At 37.9% G+C, this 17,997-nt stretch overlaps 1 protein-coding gene across 1 annotated transcript in view; it reads left to right on the top strand.

Moving 5' to 3' along the window:
• Positions 1-3,585: 3,585 nt before the first annotated feature.
• Positions 3,586-17,997, top strand: part of LOC110455890 (glycoprotein-N-acetylgalactosamine 3-beta-galactosyltransferase 1-like) — a 20,942-nt gene continuing 6,530 nt past the window's right edge. Inside the window, exons 1-5 of the mRNA XM_021506317.1 lie at positions 3,586-3,657; positions 6,223-6,297; positions 7,895-8,007; positions 12,984-13,064; positions 16,933-17,600. Coding sequence (XP_021361992.1) covers positions 6,266-6,297; positions 7,895-8,007; positions 12,984-13,064; positions 16,933-17,600 — 894 coding nt within the window. The 5' untranslated portion in view covers positions 3,586-3,657; positions 6,223-6,265. The remainder of the gene's footprint in view (positions 3,658-6,222; positions 6,298-7,894; positions 8,008-12,983; positions 13,065-16,932; positions 17,601-17,997) is intronic.

The following is a 17,997-nucleotide window of genomic DNA, read 5'->3' as shown; positions in this document are numbered from 1 at the left end:
GACAGCGTGATTTTACTTGCTAATTACGGGTTCTCAGATTCCTAACACAATATGCTTACTAATACATAAATATTTTAGATCTATTTGATGTCACGTGATTTAATGTTGAGATATAACAGCAAAGAAATCGTCAGCCACGCGAAATTCCCTCATTTGTTCATATTTCTACAAATTTGTCCAAATAAGTTAGTTCTGACAATGCTCAAACCTGTGACCGTCACCTAATTGCAAATGAGATATTACCGTCTACGAATAAATACTGCATTTAACACGTCAAAATAGCATTACCTAGGTACGGTACCAGGCAGTAGATATTATGGAAAATGTGAGTCGCAGCCTCGCAGGTGGCACACTGATGTCCGCTTCTCGCACTTGATGGCCAGCTGAGAAACATTCAGACGTAGGGCATTACAACTTACAATACATCACGTAGTGTAACAGTTTACGTTACACTATATAGTTACGTGATCAGCAGTGCGAAGTAGAATTGTGTAAGGCATCTGATAAGACTGGAAAGAACCGTTTAGTAATCGGAATTCTGACTCTATTATAAGTTTATATTGTTCACATCGTTAACACTTGCGTCCATTTAAGCCCTAATATCTATTCTGACAACGTATTCCTGTATATCAAGTAACTGAACAGAAATATCATTCTGAATTTAATTTCGGCGAACAACGCGCGTTTGGCATTCTGTTCAGGGATACAGCAGAATCACACATTTTAGTACTATTAATGAAATAAACGAAGCTCCATGTGTAGGTAAGCAGTTGAATATAATTATATGCATCCGTCGCTGGTACTTAGCCGTGTTATCGGCTAATTATCTGAAAATTTATTATTATGACTACATATATGTTATGACGTCAGTCATTAAAGGCCTATAGCACATTATTTGTTGGTTGAGTTGTTCTAAATAAATTAGCTATTTCTGTAAGAAATCTGGGTCCTTATTCATAAAACCGTTCTCGAACTTAAATTCAGATTCTGTGCTCGAACTCGATATCTGCTTCTTGTGAGAGAAAAAAATGTTTTTGTTAGACTTTGGATTGACTTAAAGCCAATTAAATGTCGGTTTCAAAGTTAACACTTGACTATAGGCTTATAGACCGGTTACCAAATTTGCCGATTTTTCGTAATTTTCGTGTTTTCAAAATATTTTTCATTTCGCAAAAGGGATATTTAATAAATAATGCCCACCAAAAATGCAAAAAAATGTGAAAATGAAATAGGTTTTTGTATCACCTTTAAGCTAGTTACAAGAAATTAGATTGGCTTGAGCACAGAATCCATGCTAGAGCATGAGAATAGTTTCTTGAATACGGTCTGTTATTTTTGTTTTTGAATTAAGTAGTGATATAGTCACATTTCAGATATGGCAGCGGTTGGTGGAAACAAGAACAGAGGTTAAATATCATGAGTACACTAAACCAGGGAATCGAGTAAAAGGCATGATCAGAACAGCCAGGCGCCAAATGGAAAAGTTAAATGCTTGTTGAATGCCAAAGCAAATCCTAAACAATTTTTGAAATACATAAATTCAAAACGGAAGGTGAAAACGAGGATTTCGGACTTGAAAGGTTTAGACGGAACCATGTCAAAAATTGCAATAAATGATTAGGATAAAGCCAATGTACTTGACATTTCTTTCAGTAGCGTTTTCACGAAGGAACCTTTAGGCGATATACCGACAATGGCAAATATAACTATAAAATATCCATTTGAAAATCTAGTGTGTACCGAGGAAAGTGTGGGAAAATTACTGTCCATGCTGGATGGGAATAAATCTCAAGATCCAGATCAGTTGCATCCTAGAGTCCTAAACGAATTACTCTCGATTATCAGTAAACCTGTAAGCATAATATTCAACAAGTCTCTACATAATAGCATCGTAACGTCTAGAAGGAAGCCAATATTACTGCAATATTTAAAAAATGGTCTAAATCCGACCCAGAAAACCATCGACCAGTAAGTCTTACCAGCGTAGCAGGAAAGACGATGGAAAATGAAGGAACGCTATTGTACATCATTTTATTGCAAAAAGATCTCCGGTTCTTCGGTTATTAATAGTATATTATAGGATTGGACTGATATATTGGATCATGGAGGGGAAATTGATGTTATATATACATGTATATGGATTTCATGAAGGCGTTTGATAAGGTTCCGCATCGCAGATTGATCGGTAAACTAAGAGGCTATGGAATTAACGATCAGATTGCTAAATGGGTAGAACATTTCCTAAGCAATCGAAAACAAAGAGTACTTGTTAATGGGAATTCGTCTAAAGACCACCAGGTACTAAGTGGTATACCCCAGGGTAGTGTTTCAGGGCCTGACTTGTTTGTAATTTACATAAACGATTTACCAAATTATACCATATATAAAACATTTTTATTCACTGACGATACCAAAAAGTTATAGGGAAATTAAAAAGGAAGAGGCAGCAGGATCTAGATAATTTACAGGAATGGTCAAACACCTGTCTTTTAAAATGTCATCCTCTCAAATGCAAAGTACTATCAATTAAGGGGGGGGGGGGGGGGGGGAGGTGTTACAGCATGGCTGGCACAGAAGCAACAGTCAAATTAAAAAGCATTGCGTCTGGAAAGGATATAGTCGTTTTAGTAGACAAGGACTTGAATGTTGTGTCTCATATGCAACAAGCAGTAAACAAGACTAATAGCATTGTTGGTTAATTAACAGGTCATTTGAATACTTAAATGAAGTTACATCCGTCCACACTTAGAGTATGTGGCAAGTGTATGGATTCCGTACAAAGTAAAAGACATTGAAATGATTGAAAATACCAGGCTTGGTCTACTCTGACCGTCTTTAAACAAAACTAGGCATTCCGACATTTGCATATCGAAGACCGAGAGGTGACATGATTTTTGTCTACAAAATATTAAACATTTTCCACGATAGTGCAGTTACCAGAGGAATCTTCGATAAAGACACTTCACGGCGAACAAGAGGTCATTCAGGGAAGTTAAAGAAAAAGTATTGAAACTTGACATCCACAAATACTCCTTTGATCTTCGGTCTATTGATGTTTGGAATAGTCTTCCTGAGGAGATCGTACAACCAACCTACCACAATCAGGGAATTTGAAACTGGACTGGACAATTATTGTAATAATTTTGAAATAAAATGTAATTACTTGGATGTAAATTGTTATATTACTTACATGGACTTATATAATTAGTGGCAGTATATGCCTGCATCCATCAACTATATCTCTATTAAATATTAAACTTGTGCAATCTTCCACGATCGAGGAATGAGAAAAAAATAAATTATAAATTGATAAAATATTTTGGTATCATTATTTTTTAAGGATTCAATTTCTATACGGTAAAACTTACTGGCCCTATTTGAAATACTATGACTGTGACGCGCGAGTCACTGAGTCATGCAGGGGAAATTCCAATCATGTTTTCCTATGGAAAACTCGAGCTAATTGGCAACAGCGGTATTTTGTTGAAGGATTTTGGCCACGATTTTTGGGTAGCCATACCCCCTATTGGACCCCTCTCACCTGTATGAAGCAAGGGAGGCCACTCTAACTAACCGGATGTACAAAATCCAACATGGGTCGGTTTGGCAACTGACATACAGGTGTGCTTCATATAGGAGAAAGTACACACGTGAGAGGTAACAAATTACAAAAGATAGCCCTACCACATTTTGATATAAGAACTTTAATCACCACGATTTATATCGTCATCACGTCTGCTAAAGGCTTGCGTTCACCACGGACTTCTATTAGATAGGCCTACCTAATAATCTAACGTTACTAATTCCATTGCATCACCAAGACACCATGATTTCTACAGTCACAGGTACTAGCCTCGTCTGTCAATACACCCATACTATACTAATTATATCAGTGTTTATTATTGGTGTATTGACAGATGTGGCTAGTACCTGTGGTTTCTAGCAGATCTCTAGCTGAAGGGTTGTGTTTACATTAATAATATTTATTCGGTAAAAGCAAGATACAGGTACAAATATCACATATGATCACAGATTTCAATTGTATAATAATCACAGATTTATCACAGTATTTAGATTATCACATCAAAGTTAATATCACAAATTTTGGAGCACTATAAATACAATGTATCTGTTTGTCTAAGCTTTAACCTAGGATATCCCATGAAAGCTGGGTGGCAGCTTATTTCCAATGGGGTCCTCTATTTATTATATGCTTCATGTATACGGTAACAATAATGCAGTAAGATATTTATAGTTATTTTGTAGTAAGTATTACAGGACTAGTAAAACACTTGTTGCGAATCTTCAATCACCTGAGTTATGCACGCCATCCTAATAATATATAAGCTAATGAAAAATACATGACATCAAAGTGACTGTATATAGAATTCAATGTAATAGATAAAACCCTAGCATTAAAGATGTGGATTAACTAGGTTGCCTTACAAGCGTCAGCTGTAGGGAATTTCCCTTGAGCTTAGCGGTAGAGCATCGGGCTGGAGAGCCAAGGGTTGCGTGTTTGAGACCCAGCGACGGCACTATCTTTTATCATTATTCCTCGTCCTATTACACTAATATTAATACCCGGCCACGACACAATATATAAAAAAATCTCTTGTCGTCAGAATGCTACGTTATATAGAGCTAATAAAACCCATCTAAGGCTAAGCGTAAATTGTATGGGAGACTCCCAGGAGAGAAAATGTCTTGGTTAGCTTACCAGGCTCCTAGGGTTGTCAGATCAACCGTAAACAGATCTTAATGCCCATTTTTTAGACAAACTCTGATGAAATTAAGATTTATGCTACGAGGAAACCATGTTAATTTAAAAAGAAAAAAGAAAAGATTGGTCTATATATCTACTTGACTACCTATTTATTTCTGTATGTAACCCTATGTATGTATGTCAAAGTCAAAGCCTAATACACCGGTTTCGCAGACAACCACATGCAGGCAAATCCAGACAAATTCCAGGCAATGGCTATAGGCAAAAAAACACAACAAGAAAATATCACATTTAGTTTAGGACAGAACAAGTTGAGGAACTGCGAACCAGAAGTGAAATTGCTAGGTGTCACCATAGATTTCCAACTAAACCTTCATACACACATCTCAAACACTTGTAAAAAAGCATCTAGACAATTAAACGTACTTAAACGAATAGGCAGACACTTAAACAGACTAGGCAAACTCACTATATATCACTCATTCATCCTCTCAAACTTTAACTTCTGTCCTCTCACATGGCATTTCTGTGGCGAAACAAACACACACAAAAATGGAAAAATACAGGAAAGGGCACTCAGATTCATATACGACGACCACACATGTACATACAAAGTTTTATTGGCCCGCTCAAAATTACCATCCCTCAAAATTAGACGCCTCAGAAATTTTGCAATCGAAGTATACAAAATTACAAACAAACAAACACCCACATACCTGCATGACCTCATCAGTACCAAACAAAAGCCATACTCCTTCAGATACCACAACACAGCAGACATACCACAAGTAAGAACAACCAAATTTGGCAAACTCTCTTTTCGATCTGAAGCACCAAAAATATGGAATTCTCTGCCAGACCACTTTCGAACAGCAACAACACTTTCGCAATTCAAAACACTTATAAACAGCTGATACGGACCACAATGTAAATGTGTCACATGCAAACAACCTACATAATATACCACACAACAACATACCATCACTTATTACTCTCATACAAGTACACAAGGTTTTTAAATCTGCTATTTTAAACAGCTACTTGTGTACATGTGCTTTTAATAAATGATAGTGCTAACCTAGCTGAAAATGAAATGTGATGTATGAGTAAAAGTATTGACTTTGTAACTGTTTTATTATGCAATGTGTATGTCCTGTATGTTAGTCGGTTTTAATAGCTCCTTAGAGCTAATGTGGTATTGTTATACCATGTACCGACTCTAAATAAAACCTTTGACTTGACTTTGAACCCTAACATTTCATATGTTTGTATGTGATTTAACGACCTTGCAACAGTCAAGGTCATATGAAAATGGATCCTAGCAGGTATTTTATTTTGTTTGTCCTTCGCTATTGTCAGGACACACAGTTCAAAGCAAGCAAACGTACAGGTCAGCAGAGAGATAAAACATAAGTGTACATTTGTAAATCGTTTACGAAGCTTTGACACCGTTATATCTATATATATTTTGATTTTGTGGTTTATATTGTTTTTAGGTTGCTATGGAGACGGAGCTTGAGTGAGAGAACTGACAGAAGCATGAAATTCAGATCAAGAAACATGAAGAGCCTGTAAAGTTTCATTAATCTTTTTCCTCGACCGTTTAGGGTCTAAAACAGACTCGGGTCAATTCCTCTCCTAATTGAAGCAAAGCAAAACATTTCTACTCCTAGATTTATTAGAATGAGAAATTGAACACCTAGTAGTCAATGTAAAGAATGTGGGTACATGTAGTTTGTGTTTTTTTTCTATTCAAATGGACAGTGCTGGCAAGGCAGTAACCCAACCTCGATATCCAGGGGTTACGCTCACTTTCACTCTCTGCTCCCCTGAAGTATGTCATAGCTTCAATTTTGCTATGACTTATTCGAGGGGTGTAGAGAGCGAAAGTGAGCGTAACCCCTGGGTATCGAGGATGGGCAGCAACCCAACTAGAATCAGTACAAACATCATATTCTGCTGTCCCAATATCAAACTGAAGCAAAACATTGCTGGAGACCAAACATTAATTCAGTACAAACTGTATTAATGTTTGTTCATTTGGCATACTCTATTTTACTGTTAAAGTCCCAGGTCTGAGATAGATCCTCCGATGATTTGGAAAGCATCCTTTTCTAAGATGATTGAGTGTTGAGTTGATCACGCACCTGAGAGACAAGGATTTGATTACTTGTTCAGGTTTTTTTTTTTTATAATTTCCTGACTTCATATTGTTGTCAAATTAAAGTATACTTCAGGATAGATTTCTATTTATACATTGTGGTGTAAAATTCTAAATTGTTTACCATTTCGGATCCTCAAGTTACCTCTTTGAATATTTAAATTTACTTTTACTTCCATAGATCATGTTTTCAATGAACAATTATATTTAGCATTTTATCACATAACTGATTCATTTTATGTCATATGGCCATGTCATAATATGGTACTTTGGTTTTTACCTTTATAGAGTCAACTGATAACACATATATGTGTTTGGATTTATTTTTCCCAATTATTAATGTTATGTAATAAGTAGAATATGACATGAGTATCCATATCATTTTGAATTTATTAAACTCAATATGACATGGACACTTGTGTAAGATTTTCTATTTATTGCCTAGATTAATGAAAAAGTTATAGAATGCTTTGTTCAACTTTGTTATATATATGTAATAAACAGGAAAGAGAGGCACTTAATTCTTTTTGATATAATAGATATGACCACAGATAAAACATGTTATAAGTAACACTACAGGAAGGAAAGAGTTCCGTAATAGTTTTGTTGATCAAATGATCTCATTCAGTTTTATCAATATATGTACTCATATCACCAGGGGGAGTGGAGACTCAACGTCCCTGCAAGGAAATCAGTTCCATAGTGGCGGTAGAGATCCTGGGGTGGATACCTAACAACAGGGGGGTGGAGACTCAACGTCCCTGTAAGGAAGTCTGTTCCATAGTGGCAGTAGAGATCCTGGGGTGGATACCTAACAATGGGGGGTGGAGACTCAACGTCCCTGTAAGGGAGTCAGTTCCATAGTGGCAGTAGGGATCCTGGGGTGGATACCTTAATGGTATTCAACAGTGCTCATCAGGGAAAGCAGAGCAAATGAAAATGTTTTCGTCAGTTCTTTTTTCAATACTCATATATCAGTTAGTTAAAAATTATTTTGTAATTTTCAGAATAAAAAATTTGATGTGGAAACACAAGCCGTTCTGGAGGCTGTACCTGCGTAACTTTGTGATTTTGGCTGTGGTTGCAATGGGCTCGGTTTTCCTTGCCTGTCTTGATGAAGGTAATTCCTTTAGTAATACTATATAAATATCATGTTTTAGACTTGTAAATTATTTTGGAAAACAGAAGGAGTAGAGGATATTATATGAAAGTTGGGAATATATATCGAATTACATGTAGTTGTACATTTCTTCAACACTGACATATACATTGATTTGTGTATGTCTATGAGAGACTCAATTTATGATTTTATGGCTACAATGGGGGAATGTACTTGATTTTGTTACTTCATGTTATTTTAGAGAGTTACTTCCCCTTTGTTAAGCTCTATTTTAAGACCTATTCCTAAATGAAGAGAGGCCTCCATTTTCTTAATTAGTCAAGATAAATTTCATTTTCCAATTGGCAATATATATGATATGAGGGGCGGGGTCTAAATAAACTTGCCAAGTTTTTCTAATTCATAAATTGCATATACAATACATTTATAAAATTGACCAGGCAATTAGCTGTTACGAATTTCATTACACAGTTTATCAACATTTGAAAATTCATTTTTTTCTTAGTTCTGAATATGATTTTTCCCAATTTGACCTAGGGTTCATTTTCCAAATTATCCTGTTTAAGCTAAGAGTGTTTTCCTCTCATACTTACTTAAAGGTACATATGTATGTCAGACCCCAAAAAATAAGTCCAAGGAGGTTAGAATAAGGAATATAACACAAAGTGAATACACCACAGGTACAAGCCTCATCTGTCAATACACCTATAATATGGTATATGGGGCAAAGAAGTAATTCCAACAGTGTGGACAAGTTTAGGTTGTAAAATTTTCGGAGCGATCCGCTGCTTTATCAAGACACAGTGAAACAGAACAGTTACATGTACATATACATCATATTACAAGAAGATGGAACTGATATACTATAATTGAAAATATAGCTATTATATAAAACCAATAGTCCCCTCGGCTAAAGACAGCCGAAGGCAGCAATTAAGATGAGAGCATCGCGGACAAGGAACGCTGATGTAGAGGACCTATTCTTGCGCAAGATGCACTATCACATAAAGTGAGTCAACGAGAGATAATTATAAGCACCAGAAAGAAGGGATGAGATATCAAAAACGTGGAACATGTGCATGTGGGGAATCTGGCCCGGTAAATGTGAAAAATCTCAAATTCCTATGGAATGCCCCAACAATGCAGAGCTGATCGAAGACATGGACAGATTCTACAGGCTACTTCGGCTACGCGTGTACTTTGCTAATGACCTTGACCCAGATGATGTAGAGGATACTCTGTCAGTAGAGTCTCCCATCGCACCCCTGATCAATCCATTCAAACATAAAAGTAAATGGAACCCTCCTCCCAGCAGAGTACCTGCTCTCGAAGCGTTCATCAGTGCAGTGAAGGAGGAAGTAACCGTCCACTTAAACAACACGCAGACAACCAAGGACAATCTGTCACCTTTGGAACGCCAGGCACTCAAATTTCTGAAAAAAATAATTCGGACATTGTAACCAAGCCAGCGGACAATGGCTGTGCAGTTGTTATAATGAACAGGGACAACTACATCCAAGAGGCTAATCGGCAACTCTCCAAAGAGACATTTTATCCTAAGGTCGATAGTGACCTGACGCACGTACACACACAGTAGAATAATAATACCATCAATAGAATTTTAGAGAAGGGTGTTATTGACAACGATACCGCAAAATTCCTGCACCCCGAAAACCCTCAAGCAGGAAAGTTTTATCTTCTTCCTAAAATTCACAAACTTGGGAACCCTGGTAGACCCATCATTAACTCGATCAACCACCTGACGGAGAAATTTTCTAGTTTGTTGACTTCCACCTCCGACCATTAGTGGAACATTTACCATCTTTTTTAAAAGACACCACAGACTATCTTAACAAAACACCTGCTAAGAACTTACCAGAAGGTACCTTATTAGTTACGATGGACGTCGTTTCCCTCTACACTAACATACCGCATGACGACGGCATTGCTGCTTGTCGCGAGGCATGGGAACGGCACAGTACCAAACACCCATCGACTGATAGTCTGGTGGATTTACTGAGATTTGTCCTCACACTAAACAACTTTACATTCAATGAGGATAACTACATACAAGTTAGCGGTACAGCCATGGGTACTAAAATGGCCCCCTCATATGCCAATGTTTTTATGGGACATCTTGAAGCCCAACTTTTAACATCTGCTCCAATTAAGCCATTTAGCTGGCTGAGATTTATCGATGACGTTGAAATCAAATGGACATCGCGTCGGGCTCCCTTGACGAGTTTATTGAGTACGCTGACGCGTTCCACGCCACCATCAAATTCACAGCAGATATCTCCACGGAGAGCAACACATTTTTGGACACCAGTTCCACTCTGATTGATGGTAAGATTAGTATGGACCTCCACTGTAAACCTACTGACACACACCAGTGTCTCCTCCCATCCAGTTGTCACCTCTCGCACACCACGTGTAGCATACCCTACTCCCAAGCTCTGCGCATCAGGCGTATTATTTCGGATGACATCATCTTTGAACGCAGATGTTCAGAGTTTAAAGTCCAATCTTCTTGCCAGAGGATACAAATCTACTTTGATAGATCGGGAAAAAGACAAACTGAGGGTACTGGACAGGGCAAGTCTGCTTGTATACAAAGTCAGACCCCATACACAAAGGGTACCTTGTGTAGTCATGTTCCACCCAGATATGCAGCCACTTCTAGCTATCTTGAAAAAGCACTGGCGCATCATCGAATCTTCAGCGAAACTTAGGCAGATCTTTCCAGCGTCTACTTTACTGGCATATCATAGACCTAAACACATTAGGCATCTTGTGGTAAGCAGCAAGCTACCTACACCTAACCCTGACATCATCTTTGAACGCAGATGTTCAGAGTTTAAAGTCCAATCTTCTTGCCAGAGGATACAAATCTACTTTGATAGATCGGGAAAAAGACAAACTGAGGGTACTGGACAGGGCAAGTCTGCTTGTATACAAAGTCAGCCCCCATACACAAAGGGTACCTTGTGTAGTCATGTTCCACCCAGATATGCAGCCACTTCTAGCTATCTTGAAAAAGCACTGGCGCATCATCGAATCTTCAGCGAAACTTAGGCAGATCTTTCCAGCGTCTACTTTACTGGCATATCATAGACCTAAACACATTAGGCATCTTGTGGTAAGCAGCAAGCTACCTACACCTAACCCTGACATCATCTTTGAACGCAGATGTTCAGAGTTTAAAGTCCAATCTTCTTGCCAGAGGATACAAATCTACTTTGATAGATCGGGAAAAAGACAAACTGAGGGTACTGGACAGGGCAAGTCTGCTTGTATACAAAGTCAGACCCCATACACAAAGGGTACCTTGTGTAGTCATGTTCCACCCAGATATGCAGCCACTTCTATCTATCTTGAAAAAGCACTGGCGCATCATCGAATCTTCAGCGAAACTTAGGCAGATCTTTCCAGCATCTACTTTACTGGCATATCATAGACCTAAACACATTAGACATCTTGTGGTAAGCAGCAAGCTACCTACACCTAACCCTGCTGCGGCGAAAGGCTCTTTCAATACCTGTAACAAAAAGGTGTGCAAACTGTGTCCATACACGCTCTCCACAGATACATTTCAATGTACAATCAACGGCAAAGTGTATCACATACTACAAACACCAATATGCACATCAGTCAATGTGGTGTACCTTATTACCTGCAATAAATGCAATTTACAGTACGTGGGCGAGACCTGCACCCAGCTCAATGTCAGAATCAACAACCACGGCTGCTCCATCAAGCAGAATAAACCAGACTCCCCTGTGGCAAGGCATTTTAATATGCCTAGCCACAGTTGGAAACAAATGCAGGTTGTTGCCATAGATCATTGCCCTACATGGGATAAGACGAGACGACGTACGAGAGAACGGTTTTGGATCACCAATCTACAAACCCGCTACCCTCGAGGTATGAACGAACGATAGGCGGTTGCCATTCGCTTGTTTTCCTTCCAGGGGGCATTGGACCTAATGATTTATTACTGCACAGTTGGTCTGCTATCTCGCCTGCCTGCTGCTTCATGTCAGTGGGTCTGACCAACAACCGTTGTCAGATTAATTTTGCAGATTTATACAGTATCTTAGCCATTTCATCTACTTAATCCTCCTGCACTCACTTATTTTATAATTACATGCATTATTCCTGCAAACCGAAAGAGGTGACAAAGTGTGGACCCCCTGCTGTGACTGTTAGATCCACTGCAGAATTGAGAGGCGACTAATGAGACATTCCATAGGAATTTGAGATTTTTCACATTTACCGGGCCAGATTCCCACATGCACGTGTTCCACGTTTTTGATATCTCGTCCCTTCTTTCTGGTGCTTATCTCTCGTTGACTCACTTTATGTGATAGTGCATCTTGCGCAAGAATAGGTCCTCTACATCAGCGTTCCTTGTCTGCGATGCTCTCAGCTTAATTGCTGCCTTCGGCTGTCTTTAGCCGAGGGGACTATTGGTTTTATATAATAGCTATATTTTCAATTATAGTATATCAGTTCTATCTTCTTGTAATATGATGTATATGTACATGTAACTGTTCTGTTTCACTGTGTCTTGATAAAGGAGCGGATCGCTCCGAAAATATGACAACCTAAACTTGTCCACACTGTTGGAATTACTTCTTTGCCCCATGTACTATTTTAAGTAATTCGTATCCTACGGACATATCTCCATTAGGATCCAGTGTTATATGGGATTTTACCGTCTATATTACTTCTTTGACCCATGTAATATGTTATAGGTGTATTGACAGACGAGGCTAGTACTTGTGAAAACACACTTATTTTCTGGCCTTATAAAACATTGATGAAAACAAGATTTAAGTGGTAAACTAAAAGTGTTACCTTTGTTTTGAAAGGTGACCACATTTTATATTGAAATGTCTACCTCATGATGTCTTATCACAAACCTAGTAGTCACTTCATCAAAATGAGATTTTTGCTGTGTCTTGTTGTTACAGATTTTACAACCAAAGTGAGGGGATATGTTTGGAAAATAGACATAAAGACTCTGGCCAAGCAGTATAAAGACGAATCATCACGTAAGTCTGCTGTGTTGTATCTGTTGGCCCCATGGGTGTAGATATTTTGGTCAATAGTGGGTCTTAGCCCATTCACCCCAAAAGTCACATTTGAACCTTATTAAATCAAAGACTGGGCAAGTCCAGTTAAAATATGTGGGGGTGAATGAGATAAAGCAGGGTTCTACTTGGGCAGGGGATAATTTACCCTTAGATTTCATTGGATGGGGAATGCTTTCGAATATTGGGGAGATATTTGTAAAAATTATTACCCACTGGCCTGGTCTAGAAATGAAGTTTAGAAGCTATGTGGTGTATTCTGGAAAACTTTTAAAGATAAAATATATTTTTATATCAGGAAATGCTCTGAAGGTAATTGGCTAAAAATACCATAAAATGTCTTTAAGGCATCAAAGTCTTAAGGTATACAAAATATGAAGGAAATCACAAAATACTTGTGACTTCAGAGTTTTATTTTCATGATCTAGGTAAATTTTCTAAAAAATTATCATGGATTTCGAACACAGGTGTTTGAGATGTATCTTAAATAATATATCTTGCTGGAACAATTCCTTCAACATATCATTTTATGTTGAGATCTAGATCATCATTACTCTTCACTTCCAGAAAGCTTTAACAAGGAAGGGTCATAGTGACAGTGCCTCAGGAATGCAGGTTAATGTAGTCGATGAATAAGTGTCTCAGGAATGTAGGTTAATGTAGTCGATGAATAAGTGCCTCAGGAATGAAGGTTAATGTAAACGATGAGTAAGTGCCTCAGGAATGCAGGTTAATGTAGTCGATGAATAAGTGCCTCAGGAATGTAGGTTAATGTAGTGGATGAATAAGTGCCTCAGGAATGTAGGTTAATGTAGTGGATGAATAAGTGCCTCAGAAATGAAGGTTAATGTAGTGGATAAATAAGTGCCTCAGGAATGCAGGTTAATGTAGTCGATGAATAAGTGCCTTAGGAATGTAGGTTAATGTAGTGGATGAATAATAAGCGCCTCAGGAATGTAGGTTAATGTAGTGGATGAATAAGTGCCTCAGAAATGAAGGTTAATGTAGTGGATAAATAAGTGCCTCAGGAATGCAGGTTAATGTAGTCAATGAATAAGTGCCTCAGGAATGCAGGTTAATGAAATCAATGAATTAGTGCCTCAGGAATGAAGGTCATGAAGTCGATGAATAAGTGTCTCAGGAATGTAGGTTAATGTAGTCGATGAATAAGTGCCTCAGGAATGCAGGTAAATGTAGTCAATGAATAAGTGCCTCAGGAATGCAGGTTAATGTAGTCGATGAATGAGTGCCTCAGGAATGCAGGTTAATGTAGTCGATGAATAAGGGCCTCAGGAATGCAGGTTAATGAAATCAATGAATTAGTGCCTCAGGAATGAAGGTCATGAAGTCGATGAATAAGTGTCTCAGGAATGTAGGTTAATGTAGTCGATGAATAAGTGACAGAGGAATGCAGGTTGATGTACTCGATGAATAAGTGCCTCAGGAATGCAGGTTGATGCAGTCGATGAATAAGTGCCTCAGGAATGTAGGTTAATGTAGTGGATGTATAAGTGCCTCAGAAATGAAGGTTAATGTAGTGGATAAATAAGTGCCTCAGGAATGCAGGTTAATGTAGTCAATGAATAAGTGCCAGAGGAATGCAGGTTGATGTAGTCGATGAATAAGTGCCTCAGGAATGTAGGTTAATGGAGTTGATGAATAAGTGCCTCAGGAATGCAGGTTGATGCAGTCGATGAATAAGTGCCTCAGGAATGTAGGTTAATGCAGTGGATGAATAAGCGCCTCAGGAATGTAGGTTAATGTAGTGGATGAATAATAAGCGCCTCAGGAATGTAGGTTAATGTAGTGGATGAATAATAAGCGCCTCAGGAATGTAGGTTAATGTAGTGGATGTATAAGTGCCTCAGAAATGAAGGTTAATGTAGTGGATAAATAAGTGCCTCAGGAATGCAGGTTAATGTAGTGGATGAATAAGCGCCTCAGGAATGTAGGTTAATGTAGTGGATGTATAAGTGCCTCAGAAATGAAGGTTAATGTAGTGGATAAATAAGTGCCTCAGGAATGCAGGTTAATGTAGTGGATGAATAAGTGGCTCAGGAATGCAGGTTGATGTAGTCGATGAATAAGTGCCTCAGGAATGCAGGTTCATGAAGTCGAGGAATAACAGCTGACTTGTGCTTCAGAGTCACTTCAAAAATGTTATTGTGATGTCCTATGTGGTTGTGAATGATATTATCAGTTTAAATTTCAAAATCATGAATATTCAGAAAGTACATGATACACAGACAAAAAACAGGAGAGAGCTGATCTGCTTTAGAGAAATTTAATGCAATCTTTTGGAAAAAGAAGGTTGAAATCATTATATTTTGGACCCAAAGTGATCTCTGATAAATAAACATATGACTTAATTGTCCATGTGATTTGTGTTTTCCAGATTTGTCATGTATAAAAGACAGTGCACATACATGATCTTTTGGTGAAATGTCTCTAAAACAAGTAATTAAAAAAGTTATCAATTTTAGTTAATTGTACAAATTTTAATATATTTAATGACAAAATCTCAGTCTAATAAGTGATTAGCTAGTCAGTAGTAAAACAATTCTGAACTTGTGAAAGTATAATATATATTGTTTGTGTAAAATGTCTATAAAAGATTTATACTTTATCTTCAAACTGATGAATCTGATGGCATACATGCCCTAACTTTCTGGTTAAGTTAAGATAGTGAGATTTTTTCTCTGAATAAGTGAGAAATTTGTGAGTCATTTAGAGTTTAAAACAGAAATAATACTGCATATGCAATCTAGACAGTACCCAAAACGGGACACTTATGGAAAAAAGGCCCACGAAACTGTCATTCAATGCAAAGGAGTGACTTTTATGAATACAGTTTTCATTTGATAATACTTTTATGAAAATTTAACTGTATGTAAGCTTTATTGGCTGTTGATTATCGTTACAAGGACAATTTAAAGGTAAGAAAAATTACCATAACAAAACTTTCCCGATTTACATGCCGTGTGACGCTATTTATTTGGATATCATGTTCGAAAGTCTATTTTATCAAAACTAATGTTAGTTTGGGAAGAAATTTAATGATAACACTATTTGACTCTAAATTGTTTGAAATATGTCTTCTTTCCTGCTGATATTGATTGATTATTCCCAAATATTAGCCAAAATACTGAAGGTTTCCTTTCAGGGTACAGTTAAGCCATTTCTAGGGCCTACGTTACTCTGATGGTATTTCACGTTTTATTTATAGAACCATGTGCCAAAAATACCAACTTGTTATAGAAATGAAAAGTGGATAGTATCTTTTTATGAAAAATGAACACACCTTTTTGGAACTAATAGGATGGTATAAAAGAACATTGATATTTATCCAAAAAGTGTCCCGATTTAGGTTTTACAACTTTACTGGGACCCAGATAATTCTGCAACCAGGTAGGTAATCTTTAATTTCAGACAGAGCTTAGGAAAAAAATACTAGTTGCGGGGGTCAAATTTTGGGTTGAAAATAGCAATTTTTGGCATTTTTTGGTAATTTTTGATGTGGTAACCATGGTTTTCACACAAGTGACATACATAGAAAAAAGAGGTTTATACACTTCTCAGTACTTTATATGTATTGTAAATGTAATGCAGTTTACAAATATATATACATGTATACATGTGTTGTGTAGGGTAAATCCGCTGTGTTTACATTTCCTCGACATGTGCCTTGTTTATCAGAGTCGGGCCATTTCTACTGTATTCTGCTACCAAAGTAACTTCAATTTTCTTAAAATATTTGCATTGTTTAACATCGTATACATTGTATATGTAGTAAATATATTAAATTTTGTACTTGCGATTTCTTTCCCAGTTTACATCGACCGGACACAAGCTGACCATTTGTTCAACAAGGTCAAAGTGCTGTGTTTTATTCTAACTATTGAAAGAAAACTGACAGGGCAGGTCCAGATCGTAAACAATACGTGGGCGAGGCGCTGTAACAAAGTATTGTACGTCCTGTGTACGGACCACAAGGCACCGGACCTCCTTTCCACGTGTTCCGTCGGTGAGAGTAGGAATCACCTGACCGGGAAAGTCCGGTACGCTATCAAACATTCCTACGAACATTACATGGAAAAATACGACTGGTTTTTAAAGGCGGATGACGATACGTATGTGATAATGGAGAATCTCCGGTATCTGTTATCACATTACCCCACGAATAAGGCGGGGTATCTGGGTTATCATTTTAAAGTACATATAGACCAAGGGTACATGAGTGGAGGGGCCGGGTACATCATCAACAGACAGGCTCTCAAACAGGTTGTGGAGCAGGGGTTCCGACGGGACAGTTGTCTTCAGGACGGTGGCGACGAGGATGTGGAAATGGGTAGATGCCTTGAAGCGTCCAACGTGCAGGTGTTTAGCTCACTGGACAAATTTGACCGGGAGACTTTCCATACGGACAAACCTTGGCAGCATATCTGGGGAATTCCACCAGGATATCTCAACTTATATTCTAGAAATGGAGTAAGAAAGGTAAGTCAGTGAAAAACAATGGTTTTATCTTTGTACTTTGCACTGAATTATCATTAATCCAGCCACCACTTATCCAGTTGTTCTACCATGCAGCTACATCAATCCAGTCACCACTTATCCAGTTATCCCACTATCCAGCCTTGTTAATCCAGCCACCACTTATCCAGTTATCCCACTATCCAGCCTTGTTAATCCAGCCACCACTTATCCAGTTTTCCAGTTTTTAGGTCACCTGAGACAAAGTCTCAAGTGACCTATTGCGATCGCCTTTTGTCCGTCGTCGTCCGTCGTGCATCCGTAAACAATTTACATTTTCGACTTCTACTCCAAAACCCCTGAACCAATTTCAATGAAATTTTGCAGGGACCTTCCATGGACAAAGGTCAACAAAAATAGT

This window comes from Mizuhopecten yessoensis, unplaced genomic scaffold (assembly GCF_002113885.1).
Source record: "Mizuhopecten yessoensis strain PY_sf001 unplaced genomic scaffold, ASM211388v2 scaffold965, whole genome shotgun sequence".
Taxonomy (NCBI): Eukaryota; Metazoa; Mollusca; class Bivalvia; order Pectinida; family Pectinidae; genus Mizuhopecten; species Mizuhopecten yessoensis.
The sequence above is the reverse complement of the archived record's forward strand: the minus strand, read 5'-3'. Positions and strand labels throughout refer to the sequence as shown.